Here is a 19,222-nt window from a genome sequence, read left to right as displayed (position 1 = left end):
TAAATAATTACCCTTAATAAATCTAAATGTTTTAATAATTAAGAGCTACTGGCGTTGAAAACTAATAACTTATTCTAATAAGTAGGTATTATAAATCAGTCTCAAAAGTTACCTTCATTCAACAAGGCAGCCTAAAAACTAATTATTATCACATTCGTGACAAATTTCATGGTCATAATTTCTTTATTTTGGCAATCAAAGCGGTACTAACGATTATTGACGACAAATTTTTCTTTAAAATTATCAGCAATGGTACTATCAGTGTACGAAATATCTATTCGGTTTTGCTATCATTGTTCATATTTTTACACCATTTTCCTTTTGCTAATTTATTTCTCTCGTCTTTTTACTTAGAATCTTGTTTGGCCTTCAATGTTTTCTTTCCCTTACCTTTTCTTTTGGTGTATTTCATTTTCATCGTCTTTACTTTATTCGTTTTAAAAACGAAAAAAAAGAAACTCAAATAAAATTCGTAACGAATTTTATTGAGTTTCTTTTCTTTAGTACCTCCTTGAATCTTCTTAGCTTTTTTATAAGTTTGTTTTTCATTTTCATATTCACTGTCACTTTTTTTCAAAAACTCTCGTCTTTTGTTATCTTGTGAATTTACTTCATTTTCTTTTTAAATCTTTTATTATTACTCAATGTGTGGCTTATAACTAATATTTTCAGTGTAGTCTCTTTACTTTTAGTTAAAATGAATATTTGTTATATGAACACTAACAAAAAGGTATTAACATCTTAAAGCTGGGTTGTATTAGTAGTATTTAAAGATCTGTATTAATAAATAAATAAATGTTTTATTGTAATTCGTAACTAATAAAACTACTAAACTAATATACATTAAACTTATGCCAGAAAATGCAGTGCCTTTTGGACGAGGTTTGTAATATTGTCTTTAATCGCTTTTTTAGACTATTGAAGAAACAAGCGTGAAGTTCATGTTATTTATAAAAGAAACTATCTAAAGATCAGTACAATTAACTTATTCCTGAGCAAGTTTCAATCATACAAAATCGAGTGCCGATTCTACATTTTTCACAGAACCAATACCTACCAAAATTTAGTAACGTCAATATTGATAAATTTTCAGTAATTCGTAATATCTGTTTATAAATTATAAGAAATATATTTCACATCAATATTAAATTAGATGTCTTTTTCATTAATCTCTTTAGTAAGATAAAGATGTGAGTTATCGAAAAGGTCATAACACTACATATAATATATAGGTATGTAAAATAATAAAACAGTTTGTACTGAAAGATCTCACGGAGAAAGTAGGAATAGGAAAAGGATAGGAATCATAAATCAAACAGCAGCATTAAATATTGTTATATTTTATTAGTAGGCACTGCGTGCCATTTCTCTTTTATAATTTTACATCATGTATAAATTATACAAACAAGAGCATAAAATAATCAGTTTTATATGAAAAGTAAAATGTAAATATTTTTTTAAGATGGATCATGGTCTTGTAGGTTAAAAAAGTGTTATTATTTACATAATAATTTTACAAGTTAAAATAAAATACATTAACCATAACTATTATTTCGATTTCATCCAATTGATGTAAAATCATATACATGTGAAATGTTTAGGTTACATATATTATATTTAACGTATATAAAAATGCTATCGAAGATTTATCGCCTATCGAACGATTTAAGGCGAACGTTGCGTAAAACTGCAATAAATATTGTACCTACAGCAAACCTACAGTAACTACAAAAAAGGACCTACAGATACTCAAATGTTTTTCGTCAAGTGTCAATCTCTTTTAACATTCTCAATGACATAGGAAGAAAATATTTGTAAAAACATATAACAAAAAGGACAGCATGATTATTTGGTTATACTGTTTGTTTTGTTAAGTTATATTTTTAGTTATTGTTAGCGAATTCGGATTGATAACCACCTTAGCTCTATCGTCTGGTTGTTTCTATAGTTTGAGGTAGCTAAGTACTACATCATCAACTTATTTATATAAAGCCGTGTAACGCTGTTGCTTAAACTAAACTGTTTTGTATACTGTTTGGTAAACAAATTAATAAATACGAATGAATTGAATATTTTATGTTCTTTTTACCAGAACATGATTATTTCCTTTTCTCTATCGATAGATCTGTTTTTATCTTAAACTGAAACATAAACATTATCACACTGCCAAAATATTTACATGAGTTTTGTATTCTGTTAGATTTGTTGAAATTTATGTTTAAAAATACTAAAATTAGATAAATAAATAAATGTAATTATAAATATTAAATACGTATTTGTTTAAGAATTTACTCATCAAAAAAGTTTGCATATCATTTAATAATGAAGTAAACGAAGGATCAATTACAAAGGCTGTCACCGATGAAATGCTATAATGTGTAATGTGATTTGTATAAATATAAAAGGTACCTACTGCGCAGAATATTCTCTGCGATAGATATAGATACATAAATTATATTTTTTTATTGCTGCACATCGTCAGTAACTTTTCGTTCGTTTTTTTTTTCATTCTCTATATTATCTAAATACCGATGGCCATTTATAACATAAGCACTATACGTTGTGGTCTAATATAATGTAAGACATACTTAATTTAAAGGAGTATTATGCCATAAAATTATTAAGCAGGCAATGAATATTTAAAGTGAATAATATTTAATACATTTTGAATTAGTTAGTACCTATATTTGTCTTGGAGACTTTTAATAATTAGAACAATAAGAGTGTACAGGATTTACGATTTGTAGAAGTACGTATAAATCACATATTTGCAACAGCTCATTGCCCTCAAGCAAGGTAAGCCACAAAGTGCAACCTCCGTCTTAATTCTTATACCTTCCGTATTCAAAGACCTTTAGTTGCCTCTTAATCTGCCTTATCGACAATTAATATTATTTTTAATGTAATTAAAATTAGAATATTTTGCGTTAATAATGTTCATATTGCGTTTGGTATCTGATCGTTACTTAAGAATACCTGTAAATATATACGTATGTAGAAGATATTTGATTTCGTTATTTTTATTATCAATTTTAGTAATGAAGACAATTAAATGGTCTGCTTTTTGTAAATGGTTACCTTCGTTGATAGACACTGGCACTACAAGAAATACAAGCCACTCCTTACATAGTCTATGCGACGCCAACCGTAGAATCTAAGATGTTGCGTTCCTATTGCCTGTGATTATTCTATATCATTCAGTTACAAACCGGACCCCATCAAAGCAAAGTTTTGTTTTGTTTTTTCCACTAAATTATTTGAGTTCATAAAAATTAATTACATGCGTGACTCAATTAAATGGATAAAAACGAAATAAATAATTTACATCGTCAATTATCTATTATATAATTATAATCAAAAATTACATATATTTTTTTAATATTACGTAAATATATTTTCTTTACTTTATGTTTTTAAATTACAAACGGCACAAATATACAATACGTATATAATATAATGTGGAACTAGGGCCGTATAGTGCTGCCAATTTCTCGTCTAAGCATTTTCCACTGCAGTTTAACCCTTTAACGCTGTTTCTCCAACATGAGTAGGGGTCAGTGTGACGTCATTGACTTTAATTATATCATTACGGTAACAAAACATACCTACAGTTATAAATGGTTTAAATAAAAACAATTATTAAGCTAGTTCCAGTTCATAAATATTTGATACTACATATTATCTCGAAAACTTTAATAAAATCATATATTTAATTATAAGAACAAAGACATTCTTAATTAGTAATTATTCGACATTAAAATGTTATTTTTGAAAACAGTTATGCATTTAAATAAAAATAACGCAAGAATTTTCTTGCTTTTGTTATAAATTTCCACATTACTTAAATTTTAGTTAAATTTTTTTTGTGTTATCTTTTTTGTACTCAATCGTAAAAATACTTATGTAACAAAAGTAATTTAAACGAATAAAGAGTTAGGTATATATAGGTAATTTAATCCAATAAAAATGCAGAGATAACAAGAAAATAGGGCTTCTGTTGCACATAAAACGCCGATATTGGCCATGTTCACATGAGGACAGATTATACGACAATAAATAGATATTTACTTCATACAAAAATAGAGTAGGACAAAGTATTATCCAAATGTATGTGCGATTACCTGACTATACGCCTTATTATTTACATACCGAACCTGAAAAATATCGCTGAAAAAGGTCCTTGTTCTCTTGTTTTCAAAACCTACGTAGACTTTTACTCCTATATTGCCCTAATTCAATTCAATAGTTTAAGACAACCCGTAAAATTTTAAACGCTCATGTAAGCGTTGCTTTAAATGAGGTTCAACACTTGACACAAGCGTAGCGTATTTAATAATTAATATTGAAATTAATTTTATGCTAACGCTGAGCGTACCTGTACTGTATGGCCGTATTTCTTGTCAAATTAACTTAGGAAGACTAAAATAAGGTTTACTTACCTTCATTTCAGTTTGCATATTTAAACACAACCCGACCGAATTATTCTTGAATAGATAGTATTATTATTATTATGGTATTGGCACAGCATTAATTATTTAATCAGTAAATAATGTATAAATATATGTATAATTAGCAATTACGACGATTAGAAAGTGTAGTTAGATGGGCGGAGTGCGCTGTGTCGTCGACGATGAGGCGGACTGACGTCCGGCGCAGGCGCACGCGCCACGCAGTCAGCAGTGGCTGAGAGGAGCGCGCTCGTACAGCACTGCTCGTTCGTCAACCCGCGTCATCGTAAGCGTCCGCGCCCGCACTCGCCTCCGCCTCGAGCACTGAGCTTGACCCTCATATAAAGCGAAGACCTGCGCGAACTCGCACGCAGTCACGACCCAACCACGATCTTATACATTCACCCGGCTTTTTCGCGATAAACGATATCAGTTACTAAATAATCAGTGATACTAAACAGTTTCGGTGATGGCGAGTCAGGAATGGGGGTACACAATTGAAAACGGTGAGTTTACCCGTTCCAATCGTTTGTAGAAAGAAGATAAACTGTAGTGCATTTGTAAAACCGGTTTGTTTACAGTGAAGCACGTGACGGCACCTACTTTTATAAAAAATGTCAATAAAATAGTAAATATATTAAGATGATTTTTTAAACTTCCCAGATAAATAACTAGTTCACAGTGATAAAGTGGCTATAAATAATTTAAGTTGAAATTGCAACAACGTAATTAAGTTTTATTATAATGACTCAGAAACAATAAAACATGTACTGTGACGTATTGTCAGGGTTTTACATGAATGTCAAAATTTGTATCATTTACAGAGCACCTGTTGCTTTGCATTATAATACGGGTTTGTTTACATAAATATTCATTTCATTAACGAAAATAACATAACATAATTATGACGCACATTAAATTAATAATCAGCCATTAGATAATTAGAATTTATTTTAAGATCAATATAATATTTTGATGTTAGTACCTAATTACAAAATACTTTGTAATTAGGTACTAACATCAAAATATTCTTGATACCTATTAAGTTATGCAATTTTGAATTATTTGAGACAAGGTAAATGATCCTTTACCTCAATAGATAAAAATGAGCTTATGTATTAGTTTATATGTTAATTTGAATCGCAATTTAACTACGATTGTGTGTAGGCTAATGATAAATATTAAATTCCCACGAAAATTAAACACGTATGGTAATTTTTTATAAACAAAAATATTAAAATACCTGCGTGCCTGTTTTAAAGGAATTTACAACAGTAATTTCAAGTGTTTTCTTCACACTAGAAGTAGTGCCGAAAATATCAGTTGCGTGCAGCGAGCAATGGCCTATTTAAATTGTTGAGTAACTGTGTCGGTAACCGACAAAACTTAGACCTACAGTTTTGATTGGTTTTAATAAAAGCAATAAAATGAAAAAAAAAAGTAAGTTAGTTCCAATTCTTATACTTTACATCTTGAAATGTTTTGTATTTTCAAAATAAATTAAGCTACTGAATATAATAATAAACACACATTTTATGACGGCTGCAATGTTCCTCTTCTTCTTTAAAACTGATAAAATAAAAGGATCTTAATCGAGTCTCGAGTTCAAATATTGGCAAGTATCATTCATAGTTTTCATTCGCTTCAATTTGTGAATTAAATTTTATTAACTCCTGCTTATTAAAAAATATCGTGTCAAAATCTGGAAACAATTCTACTATCATATAAAGGCTACGTATGATACGTTCTCGATTCTATTCCGATCCATTTTCGACTATTCCTCACAAAAATAAAGTTCAACTTAATCGTAACTGATGGATAATTCAACTTATTTATATTGGTTGTGATACGATTAGATTCTGATCGAGTTCGATTGAATCCCAACTGGATCGTTGTGCTAGTAGAATAGGAAAACGCCTGAACGACAGTGTTTACGTTCCAATTCGATTGCGATATAGTGATAGTTTGTTAGAAAAATTATCGCCCTGCATCAATCTGTTGAAATTCTGACAAATTTATTACAATGGAATAGCCTAGTGGAATTAGTTCCAAATTCTTAGCCTCAAGGCAAAAGAGGCTTTTGTCCAGGTGCACTTGCATTTACAGTGTGTATTTTTTAACGCCTTTTTAATAAAACAAACATTCATTCGTCATATTTACAAACGCAAGTATACATTTTTTTATTTCTGACCTTGCTGTCCAAAGAATTGATGACTATGTCACAACAGTTAACTGAATTAAATGAATGGGTAATACAATCAGTAAAGATAAGACGCTTTCGTGACAATGGTTATAGTCGTTTTGTGCAATAAACATCAATATGAAATATCTCTGAAATTTATTCATCTTCTCCGATAAACTAAATTAAAAAAGTAAGAATTGTAAGTTACAGAACACATCGCCGAACAATTTTACTAGTGTTTGACATATATAAATTGACGTTTTTATAATATTAATTATCAAATAATATTTGCTGGTAATTTATAAACAGTTACTAAAAATAACTAAACTTCAGTCATATAATGTCGTGATTATTTTCACGAATGTCTCTCAAAGTGTTTGTAATGGATTGACAAACTATGAATAAAACATTCGTATATTCAGTATTTTTCGTTATTATGATAATCGTTTTTTTTTGTATCTATGCTACCAATTTAGACACGTAATAAATTGATGAACATTTTCCTCTAATTTGTTGGAAGTGTTGACAAAAACATTTTGTTTACGAGTTAACAACCATGAAGGCTGTACTGTAATGTATACTAATCGCTCTACCATAAGGGTATACGACTATACGGATACAAAAGAAACTTAGTTCTTGTACTCTGCGTTGCATGTTGGTAATAACTTGTTATTTGAAAATAAGTAGAAGTAGCTACACTATAACGAGGTCTAATATATGTATGTCTTCGATCTGAGTGATTACCTCGAATCTAGTATTACTAGACTAACCACTAACTGTGATGTCTGGCTCATATTAATAAAACAAACAGTAATATCATCTTAAATATTGCATAACCTTTTTAACAAATTTCTTGATCATGAAAAATAAAGACGCTAATTAAAAAAAAAAGACATAACTATTGACATGAAACATTTTACTTTTTATTTGTTTAAAAATTATGTAATAAAATATGTTATGATTCCAATACATGATCAATTTAAGTTTGGCGATATTTTGTTGACATTAAGTTAAAGTTTCAAAGTGCGTTCTAAATTATTATTTTTTTAAAGCCGAACTATCTCGGTAATTGGGCTATACGTAGATTGCGCGCATCTAACATCAAGTTTGCGAGTTCAAATCACAAACAACACTGAATTTTCATGTTAAACACATGAAATTTGGGTTTATGGATTTTTGACTCGTTGTAGACATCGTAGGGAAACCTGCATGTCTCGAGTCATATTCCATCAGATGTGTACCGGGTACACCGGGTACACCGGGTTGATAGAGGCACTGTAGAACCATGCTTGAATAAGTGCCAAACCTAACGAGTAGAGGAGACTTTTACACAGCAGCTTCATATTAGACTGTTTATTTTAAAGACTTCTACTTTTTATAAACTATTTTGCCATTGCAATCGTGATTGAATATAAATACGAAAACTTATATAAATAAACAATGACTTTCATTCAGCTCGTTTTAGGTACCTACTATTGCAGACTGAGATAATTTATCTAGGCAATATATTTTATATTTATTGGTACTAAGCAAAAGTAATTTATTCTTTGAAATCTTTGCGGTTATCCTTTTCATAAAGTGCTCTAAGTATTCAGAGAAGTCATCCACTCTTATCTGAATGTTAAATATCAACCGTGACTAATAATTTGTAGACTACGTAGACATGTACTTACTTACATTAAGACATATATTTATGTTACAAAATGTAAACATTAAAATAAGATATTTTTCTATCAAACGGCATTTATGTTTTGAATTTTGTAAATCTACTTTATATAGTTACAACATACATAAACACCTAATGTACTTTTTTGTATGTATATAAGTTATTGAATTCGTAAAGCTGCATATAAAATTAATACTATTGTGTTATTAAACTTATCCTACTATATTATCTATAAAAGAGAAAACCATTTCTTGTTACGAATTTATAATTTCTTGTACATGAATATCCATATCACAGCATTTAGATATTCAAATTTAAAATTTAAATGTAGAGTTTTATCGGCTTACGCAATTTATAACAAATTATTGACCCAAAATCAAAATAGGTAGGTATACGTTACTTTGAATCATCCTCCTACAGGATTATCTTAAATGTAAAGCTACTATCGGTTCGAAATGTAGATCCTACTAAGTAGAACCAACAGGAACCAAGTAGTTACTGTTTTCCACTATTGCAATTACAAAGTTATGTAAATCGAATACAACAAGTTTTGATACATCTATACTAATATTATAAATGTGAAAGTAACTCTGTCTGTCTGTTTGTCTGTCTGTCGCTCTTTTACTACCAAAACAATGAACCGAAATTGATGAAATTTGGTGTGAAACAAACTGGAACTCCAAGAAAGGACATTGGCTACATAGGCTTTTTTGCCTAACACATGACAACCAACCCCTTAAAACGCGAGCGATGCCGCGGGCGACAACTAGTTTATACATAAATATCCAATCTCATTTATTATTGAATGGGTACTTTCACAAATTATTTAATTATTATTGACGTAAAACTTTTAAAAACACTGGATCTCTTAAATGAAAACTGATTGTATAGTTGAGTGGGAGCGCATGCATCTTTAATCGAAAGAGTTTAAGTCGTAGTGACCTCGACGACGTAAACGTTCAACTTCCAACGCGGAAATCGACAGTAATCGGTTTTCGTTTGTAAATGCATATTTAATTTTGAACGGAATAAAAAAAAAATCTTATAAGTTAATATTAGTAGGTGTACATGTAATTAATCGTAATGTATATATCAAGGTTTTAGTCTTAGTTTCACAACATTTTGTAAAATAATATTGAAGCGAAATGTACTATCTTTTGAAGCTCAATCATAAGTTATTATTCAAAAATGCTCTTTTATTTTACATACTTAATATTTATCCAAGACAGCCATACATATATAAATGACAGGATAAATCATCCTATTAATATATATAATTAACTATTGTATTTCGTACATAATATATTAATCTTCATTATATGTTTACAACAGTGGTCGCAAAAGGGAATAATGACGGCAAAAGTACTTTAAATTAGATAAAAAAAAAACGACAAACAAGGCCGAGGTCGAATCTGATCGCAGCGAGTAGCGGTTCATGATTTAAACGGAAAAAAAAAATACGTCTTTCATACAAAATTGTCTTTCGGCCGTGTCTAAGTTCGCGAATAAATATCAAAAACAGTGTGCTATTATTGGTACGTCGTCGGCCATATGTGAAATTAAGCTTGAGATAAAATAATAAAAAGTAATTACTTATATAAACTAACTAGATATAATATAAATTAATTAAAATAATGTATCAAGAAAGTAACTCTTTATCCGGTATATATTTTGTACGTTATATAAAAAAAATAACAAAATCTTTATTTACATAAAAATTATTAACATTAAATCCTTAAATGGTATATACAATAATAATAATAATTTACGGCTTTATTTAATTTTATAGATATATTAAAAATAATAAATTGTTTTAAGTATTTACTTTATTTTTGATATTTATTTGAGTTAAATAAAACCTTAAAAGTTATAAAAACTCTACTAATATAATAAATGTTACAAGTCTTAAGACACAAAGTAGTTATATCTGTATATATAATGTAGTTATATATCACTATCGCAGTAAGTAAAACAAACCAAATATACATATAGAGCATAAAATATACATACATTAATTGGTGTTTCTAGTAAGACTAGAACTTAAAAATTCGAATATTTAATTACTCGAATAATTCGTTCACGTTAATTTAAAAAAAATACCTAAACGAATAAGTTTACGATTTGAAAAACAATAAATGTTTTTCAATTTAATTCATATTATGTAAATTAGCCACATGAAGAAAATTAATTTTGAATAGAAATAACTCTTCGTTGCATCGGCTTAATATAATACGTTCTTATACATAGATACGTGTTCTTATTGTGCACGATGCAGCAAATCGTATCAATTGAATACAATTCATACGTATAATTATACTATTGGAGTCTATTTGTAACTAAAGTATAAGGAGGTAATGTTTCTAGCTAAAACATATCGGAAACCGAATCCCAATTTGTTGAATTACTCACCACACCCAATAATGAAGGACTTATTTTGGTAAATGTATATTATTATTATTAGCATCGTAAATATGTGAGGAATGCGTTGTTATTTGAAAACGATCCATTCAGAAGTACTTATAATAAATTGATAGGCGTAATTCAGTTGAATTAATAAATTAGTAATATTCAAAGGTATAAATACAGTCATATAGGCGCTTGCGTGAGATATGTTTATGAATAAAAGAAATTGCAAATATTTTATCTATACTATTCTGAATAAATCAAACTGAAATAATATTAAAACAAAATTTAATCAAAAGATATTCTAATTATAAAAGTATTTAAAAACTCTACAATTCGATTTATCCAAAAATAATTTTTCTATTATTAATTAAACGTTAAATTGTTTATTTCCTGAGTAATTATGAAAAAAAAAACGTATTTTTTCTCCGGTAACCTTCTATTCATACATAATAATAATTGTTTGTACCATGCGACAAGGTTGAGTGACCCTGTCTAATGCAATGTCACCCCCACAAAAAAATGGCATAAACACCTTTTTGTTTTAACAAATTTTTATTCCATTGCAATAGAAAGATTTTAATAATTTTACGCGTAACTAAATTCATTATAATAAAGACGTGTGTTTTGTATATTCCATGAACAAAATGAAATAAAATGAATACTTTTAATTAGAAAAACGTTCGTGAAGTCTAGACTTAAATAAATGTATGTTGCTTTGGATAGCATTATAAATATTTTCTATATCAATAATATTTAAAAATAGGGCTACTGCGTGAGAATTCAACATTGAGTCAAATGAAACATGGACCACTATTCCAAAAAACATTTTAGTTCTGATTCGATCGTCAATTAACTTCTTGAGAGTTACTTTAGCGACCTACAGACAAAAGATTCAAGTTATAAGAAATACAAATAAGTTAAAAAACTAAGTCAACTACACTTTAAAATTATCTTAATATTTATTTATATAGTTATTACACAGTAGATATAAGAGAATCGTTGACACAATCCGCAGGAACTTATTTGTCATAAACTCCTACTGGCTTAATTTCGGCTATAGCGATCAATCTCAAGCAATAACCAACTAACTGAGAAGAACATTTGCTTTGTGTAAGCACTAAGCAGGCTCATGTCTACTCTATTCCCTCGCGTTCATAATCCGAGGAAACGCTAAATCCAACCCGACGAGACATTCGTCGTCAGATCGTCAACCGGAGAGAAAATCTGTTTTTCTCAAATATCGCTATAACTATTTTTCACTAAACCAATTTTCCGGTAATTTATCATCATAAAAATTTATTAGCTCTTGTTCTAGTACGAGTGTGATGGTCTTATCTGATAAATCAAGCTGTCACTTATGTTAGTCATTATCCGATCCATCTCCCGCCCTGACATTCATTTTAAAAATTAGGTAAGTTATTTGCAAAAAATGTCGACTTGTTTACATTGAGACACGCCTTCTTACATTTGTTTCACGTAAGCCGTTTAAACTTTCTTATCATATCTTGTCATGTTAGACGCCAAGATGTTTAAAGTTATTGGTAAGGATTAGTACTGTCAACCACAAATCACTTTCCATGAAGACTTGTTTGTGTAGCCTTGTACACTAAACGAAATTCAGGTATCTGATGTAATTAAGCAGAGATAAAAATAGTTCCCATGTAAGCAATAAATATCAAGATTCTAGAGAATTGATTTATCAATCACCGGTTTTCTTTATTCCTACTTTTTTTACTGTTAATAGCTTATTGGTGAATTATATTTACAATTATATTCACCTTTTATAATAAATAGTAAGTATTTGTATACTAGTGTTCGCTCAGTGGTAAAAATCGTCAGTTATCATTATTAAAATGTTGAGGAAAACATGAATATATAAATTTGCATGTTTCAATTTTTTTTTCTTATATTGATAAAATTAAAGTTTGATACAAAACCAAAAAGAAAATCTGTTGACATAAAGAGGTCACAAACTACACAAAGTTAATGAATTATTTATCTTTGCCTATTCAGGCCCAGCGACATGGGTAGAGAAGTTTCCTGAAGCCAGAGGTGCTCGTCAAAGTCCTGTCGATATAGATACATCTCGTGCCAGTAGCAGTGGAAGTGCTCCGCCTCTTGTATGGCGCTACTCCGTCAATCACCCAAGATCTGTCGTTAACCCAGGCTACTGCTGGCGGGTCGATGAAAACGGCTATGACTCAGGTACTTATTTTATTTCATTATTATAACTTATTTATAAAGGTATGCTAGATATGTTTCAGGGAAACTCTGGCTTCTATCATATGGAGATGAGATTATTTCAACGAATAATATACAATAGTAAATATTGAATGAATTTGCCTCGAAACGTGCTAGTAGATCATTTCATTTCGTAAAAATTTAGCAACAATTGCAACGAAGTCGTAGCATTATTTATGACGTCAATACACATCGTTACGATCATAAATACATATATCTGGCATGTCCAAAATATCTTTACTTGGGTAATTGGTTGATAGGTTTTATTAATTAGCTAAGAGTTATATTTGCACCTATTTGGTTTCAGAAATGATAAATTCAACAGAACTAATACAACAAAATTTTTAAATTAATTGGAGTACCGTATTTAATATGAAAATAATAATCAAACACGGAGGCGGTGTAAATGGAAATATAAATTCATCCTAATAGGTGCAAGCCAATTTGCAATTCCATCTATCGCGCGACGCGCGACGGACTTCCCCTACCGGTGACTCAGATCCGACCCTCTTTTCGTGCATTATGTCAATATATTTATAAAACGTGTAAAATGTAAGGGTAGGCCAAAAAACTTAATCATATGTTTTTACAATTTTGCTAATACCTCCTTTATCTATTTTGCAGAACTTCGCGGTGGTCCACTCGGATCAGACGTGTATAAGCTCCAACAGTGGCATTGTCACTGGGGTGCTGTCAATGGTGAAGGGTCGGAGCACACTGTGGATGGTCGTGCCTTCTCCGGCGAGCTACACCTTGTTCATTGGAATACTAGCAAATACAATAGTTTTGCTGAGGCCGCAGGACAAACGGATGGACTCGCTGTTCTTGGAGTATTGTTAATGGTATGTGTGTATATTGACGTATTAGCGTCTGGTTTTTCTAAGCGATAAAAAGTTAAGATTATCTAAATTCATGTTCTCGTCCTATTTAGTAACAGACTCATATTAAACTTAACACTTGATTGTCATTTACACAATTATTATTATCCTTCTCAGTATCTACGCTACCATTCGTATTGATCGCTTTTGCTATAAAAGGTTAAACTAAAGGGCAAAAATAAGCAGTCAATCACAATATGCTGATTACTAAATATATCACGAAGTGCCACAAACATAAATATCGAATGTAATTAATAAAATATCCAATTAATTATAATATTGAATTCCAATTTTCTGCTACTGGAAATAAATCAATATTTTTTTAATAGAAACTCAATTGCATTAATATACGAGTACTACTTAATACTTACTATATTATAGAGTAGGTCAGATATTTTGCGATTTAGACATATTTATAGATCAACTTAACAACTTTTTATGTACTATTAAGGAGCTATAATTAACTAAGTTTAAGCACTATATATTTTATTTTCATGTCGTAGTATATTAAGTGTAGAGAACGCCACGCGCCGGCTGTAAATTAATTTTCTTTTTTCGAGTAGGTAGGTACATAAAATATATCACATTTTTATATTACATTTCTTTATAATAAAATTTAACCTTTATTACTATAGCCATACTTAACGTGTTTTTTTTTAATTAGATGTAAACAAATATTATGATACATCAGTATTGGACCAAGTGATCTATCCGCCGTACTGTAATTCATTCATCGTCACGCCCACGCCATTGTTTCATCCGTTTATTCAAATGTCTTGTAATATCACTCAAACTACTTGTCCAAATTGCAAATTGTAAAAGGCAATTTATACTTAAAATAAACGCGTGTAAGGTTAACCTAACATTATGAATGTGTGAGATATTAATTAAACTATAGTAAAGTTTACCTAAAATAAAAATGTGATGTCTATAAAAGGTATTGTCAAAGTCTTTTGTGTAGACGTTTTTAAGACCTAAATTCAGTAGAACTTTAGTTTTGTGTATCTTTTATAGCTTAACCATAATGACACCCTACAAGTCGAATAAAGCAAAATACTTTATACTTCAGAACTCTCTGCTATTTTTAAATTAATTTTTGATTGTCCCTTCTCAGTAAATCTTTCTAAATAATTATGGAAACGGCATCCGATTACAACAACCCAGAGTAAAGAACTAAAAACTTTGTTTTATGATATTAACAGATTAACACAGCTCTTGGAGTAGGAACTTCATTTGGAAAACAGTTAATAATTGTATTTACTCAAATCTCGATGGTTCTAAATATTTTTTATGTTTTATAATTTATTTAATTTTTTTTTTTGTTTCTCTTAAAGCTGCGAATACGAATATGAGGCGATATATAGATTATTTAATGCCATCATTTGAACTAGTGCATTGAACCAACTTACTGAATCGTCACGATGATTGTGAACATCCGACTTACGCAGTCAATTCAATGTAATCGCATTTTACATCTCATATAAATATCGTTCGGATATAATCGTACCACTTTTATACAGCTCTCTCCGTTCCATGAACTACTTTCTCCACGTTGCCGTGCGTCATATTTTTGGATTAAATTTTCAAAAGGATTATTTGAAATTAAATATTACAAGAATATTATTAAGGATTTATTTCAAACATAAATATTTATTCTACGATTTATTGCCCTAACGATAGTTTAATAATACTAACAACGTGTGAATAGGTCTGAAATCTGACTAGCCCAAATGTAGACCAGCAGAGAATAACGTATACCGAATACCGATTAGATGGAATTAAGTTTTGTAATATATTTTTTTATTTTAGTAAATATTTTAATATATACATCTTATTTCCAAGTTTGATGAGACAATGTTCATTGAAATACTCATATGTCTTATGGCAATAATCAATAAATTACCAATTATATGGAACAAATATACCAACTCTAAATATATATTTAAGAAACCTTATAGTGCAATCCTTTTAAAAGTATTTAAGATAATATAACTGTGTATATGTTTATATTGGATTGTAGTAGTCACACATACACAACACGCATTCTAACAAGATGTGAGTGTAAGGAGGCAGTTTGTCTTACCTTGTATATTATAGATAAGCATATTAAGTCTTACACTTTACACTGGCTAGTAAGACATTAACGACATGCAAAGTGTTTCTAAAACGAAATTATATAACAGTTATTAGCTTTTACTTATCGATTAAATCTCCGCTGTTACTCAGACAGTAAAGTAATGTTATGATTACCAGGTGTATCTAATCACCAACAATGTATGCCTAACTCACTTTTATTTTATTTTAATATAATATTAGTTTGTCTTAATATAATAGTTGTGCCTTTTGTTGTAGTTTGCATAACATGAAATTGTAAAGTAGTTGAATTAAATAGCGCAATGTGTTTTATTAAATAAGGAGTATTTTTGTTATCCGTCCTAGAGAGAGGGTGGGAGTGTACTGACAATAATAATGGTAGTGGTAGTACCTTCTTTATGCAACAGCAAAAACTGCTTTTAAAGTAACTTTCACTGCTACGCGTTCTGCATTCAAATAAAAAATTACATATCAATAAAGTATATTACGCTATAAACTAATAAAAACAAGAGTTAAAGAGGCGTTATTAAGTTAGTTATTTACTTTAAAAAATTCTCTTTATATTATAATGTACAAAGCAATGTATATTTAAATAAATATATATAATTTCAGGTTGGGTCCAAGCATCACGAGCTGGATAAGGTGGTGAAGTTGCTGCCATACATCCAACACAAAGGCGATAAAGTAACATTCTCTGAACCCCTGAATCCCGCTAACCTGCTTCCCCCGCGCGTCGCTTACTGGACATACCCCGGCTCGCTGACGACACCGCCATGCACAGAATCCGTCACTTGGATTCTATTTAAGGAACCGATACAAGTTTCTGCTGAACAGGTAATTTTAAAATAAAATTGATAAGAATAAATTAACAACATAAGCCTTTTTCTTCAAACAGTTAGCCATGTATAGTTTACTGTATTAAAACAGTTTTGTTAGCAAGTGTTGACGTAGTCAATAGGTAAAACGCACATTTTTAAAAAAAATGTTATAACCTTGACAAATTTAAAATTTCATTCGTTACGCTTTAAACAATTTAGATTATATTTTACCGCGTCATTAACGATATCATTAGAAGGAATAATTATCGTGGTTCTAAGAAAATGTAAATTAAATAAAATTACGATTTCTTACAGAAATAAGGTACCTTTTCTCGAATGTTAACAAAGACGTCAATTGTCAAAATCCCCTTTTTGTTAAAGTTTGGTTTCACTAAACTGATAAATTAATTCTATAAAATATAAAACCAAACAAGCAAATATTTTTTCAACAATTAATTGTAATAACATAATGACATGAGCGAAACTCACTGGGGAGACCAGACTAATAAATATACTATCTAATAAAGTATGTTGTGTTATTATCTCTATAAAGTTATTATCATGTTTATTATTAACTAATAAAAGACAATGATAATTAGGCATAGACAATTTTAATACTTGTTACTAATAATCATATTCCTAAATTATAATAACGCTGTAGGAATCATTTGCTTGTTTGAACGAGTTAATCTCAGAATAAAACTATTCTGATTTTAAAATACGTATATTTTGCTTATGATTTACTAATAAAGTACCAGCTAATTATATATCTAAAAGCTATAAGTTAGAATCATAGACCGCAATAATATAACGCTAGGAACCACGCAATGAATTAATACAGATACTATCTATATATAGTCTATTCCAACCACAAGAGGACAAAAGCCAAATAAACAATATTTGACATTGAATTGACGCAATATTATTAGTCGAGAGCTTGAATAATAATCTATAATATTCATTATGGATTTTCGAAAACATGCCAATTTGAACATCGATGAAGCTACTATCGGGACTTTTGTAAAATAAAAGTTGATATAAATTGTTATGTGGAATAGTGCTGTATATAAATAAATACATGTGCGTCTCGGGACGCCTGACAGAAGTGATAACTTAAACTGACCGAAATGAGGCTAGAGTGAGTGAGGAGGAGCTTACTTACGGCTGCTTAGTGCTTAGAGAAAGGAAAGCCAGACAGACTGGCACCGTAAAGCGTTACGTAACGAAACGGTTACTGCGGTCTTATAGGAGATAAGAAGTTATCACTTCAATAATGAAATATTAATCAAGAACTTAAGCCATGAGAACAAGAACAATTTTATATATTTTTTGTATATCTAACATCTGTTTGTTTTTAATTTCAGTTAGCGTTAATGAGAAAATTAAGATGTGGCGAAGCGTCGTGCGGAGTTGAAGCAATGGAACTGCTTCATAACTATCGACCCACTCTCCCCCTCGGCAATCGAGAGTTACGCGATTACGGTGGCAACTAACTATCGCAAAGTAAAAACTTTCACATAGTGTTATCATAAAAGACAATGATACAGATCTTACCTTGATTCCGTCTTCATCTTTAATTAATTCTCTGTACGCCTATGGAATGCAAAGACATTTTTGAAACAATATTTGTTTCATCCAGATGTTATACAGTTAATGATATTTTGCTTATAAATAATTATAGTCAATCACAACAGTGTGTTAGCAGCTAGTATAGATTCAGTTATGAACTCACGTTATTACTATTATTAGCATTAAGAATTATATTTATTGTTCGTAAAAAATTTACGCAATGTTTTTGTTCATTCATAAAGGCAAGTTATATATATATATTTTCTTATATTTTCCTAAGCTATTTACAATCACATTGTACCTATATAATAAGTTATACCAACTCTGTTTTTAAAAAAACTTTTGTTTTAAACTAATATGTGCAAAAATAAATCAAAGAAGTGAAATCAGTGCCTTAAGGTTGATCTTAATATATAACTTTTACGAAAAACGGCAAGTTTCTACATCGTACAATATCTCAAAGATATATGAAAATTCTATACTGTTTTGGTAAATGTACAGTCCAATTTATATAATAAAGTTAGTAACTAAGCGGTAAATAGAATATGTACTCGTATAAATAGTAATCTGTAGCATTTATTGTCTTTATTATTTAAAGGCATGTGTTTTTATAAATATATACGTAGTTAATGTACATGAACAATTAATTATGTGTATTGTTTGCGTTTTGTTGTTTCAGATAAGTAATGACACAGTTATATTAACTGTGATCTCACCCAAAAACACCTATGATATAATCATTTTATAATTAAGACAATAACCTTAAATATTATTTTGTTGTGTTGCATACGTTGCTTTTGCAGTATTCTGCGACATTATATATAAATGTGTAAAAAAATAAATTATATTATTCAATTTGTATATTTATTTGTTTTACTTCTTTTTGAAATAAATTACACATGTATGGGCGATTAAAAGGC

At 29.6% G+C, this 19,222-nt stretch overlaps 1 protein-coding gene across 1 annotated transcript; it reads left to right on the top strand.

Moving 5' to 3' along the window:
- The first annotated feature begins 4,664 nt into the window (after window positions 1-4,664).
- Window positions 4,665-19,165, top strand: LOC113399769 (carbonic anhydrase 1). Its single transcript, XM_026638995.2, has 5 exons — window positions 4,665-4,954; window positions 12,716-12,907; window positions 13,568-13,785; window positions 16,528-16,749; window positions 18,098-19,165. Exons 1-5 carry the CDS (start codon window positions 4,918-4,920, stop codon window positions 18,224-18,226), a joined length of 798 nt encoding a protein of 265 aa, XP_026494780.1. The 5' UTR covers window positions 4,665-4,917; the 3' UTR covers window positions 18,227-19,165.
- Window positions 19,166-19,222: the final 57 nt, after the last annotated feature.

The sequence above is a fragment of the Vanessa tameamea genome, chromosome 2 (assembly GCF_037043105.1).
Source record: "Vanessa tameamea isolate UH-Manoa-2023 chromosome 2, ilVanTame1 primary haplotype, whole genome shotgun sequence".
Lineage (NCBI taxonomy): Eukaryota > Metazoa > Arthropoda > Insecta > Lepidoptera > Nymphalidae > Vanessa > Vanessa tameamea.
This window is presented reverse-complemented; position numbering and strand designations above follow the sequence as displayed.

Bases quoted from the DNA above. Each gene is read 5' to 3' on its own strand.
- LOC113399769 (XM_026638995.2), top strand. From the start codon at position 4,918: ATGGCGAGTCAGGAATGGGGGTACACAATTGAAAACG. The intron at 12,908-13,567 runs GTACTTATTTTA...TCTATTTTGCAG, and splicing joins TGAAAACGGCTATGACTCAG to AACTTCGCGGTGGTCCACTC. The intron at 16,750-18,097 runs GTAATTTTAAAA...TTTTAATTTCAG, and splicing joins TACAAGTTTCTGCTGAACAG to TTAGCGTTAATGAGAAAATT.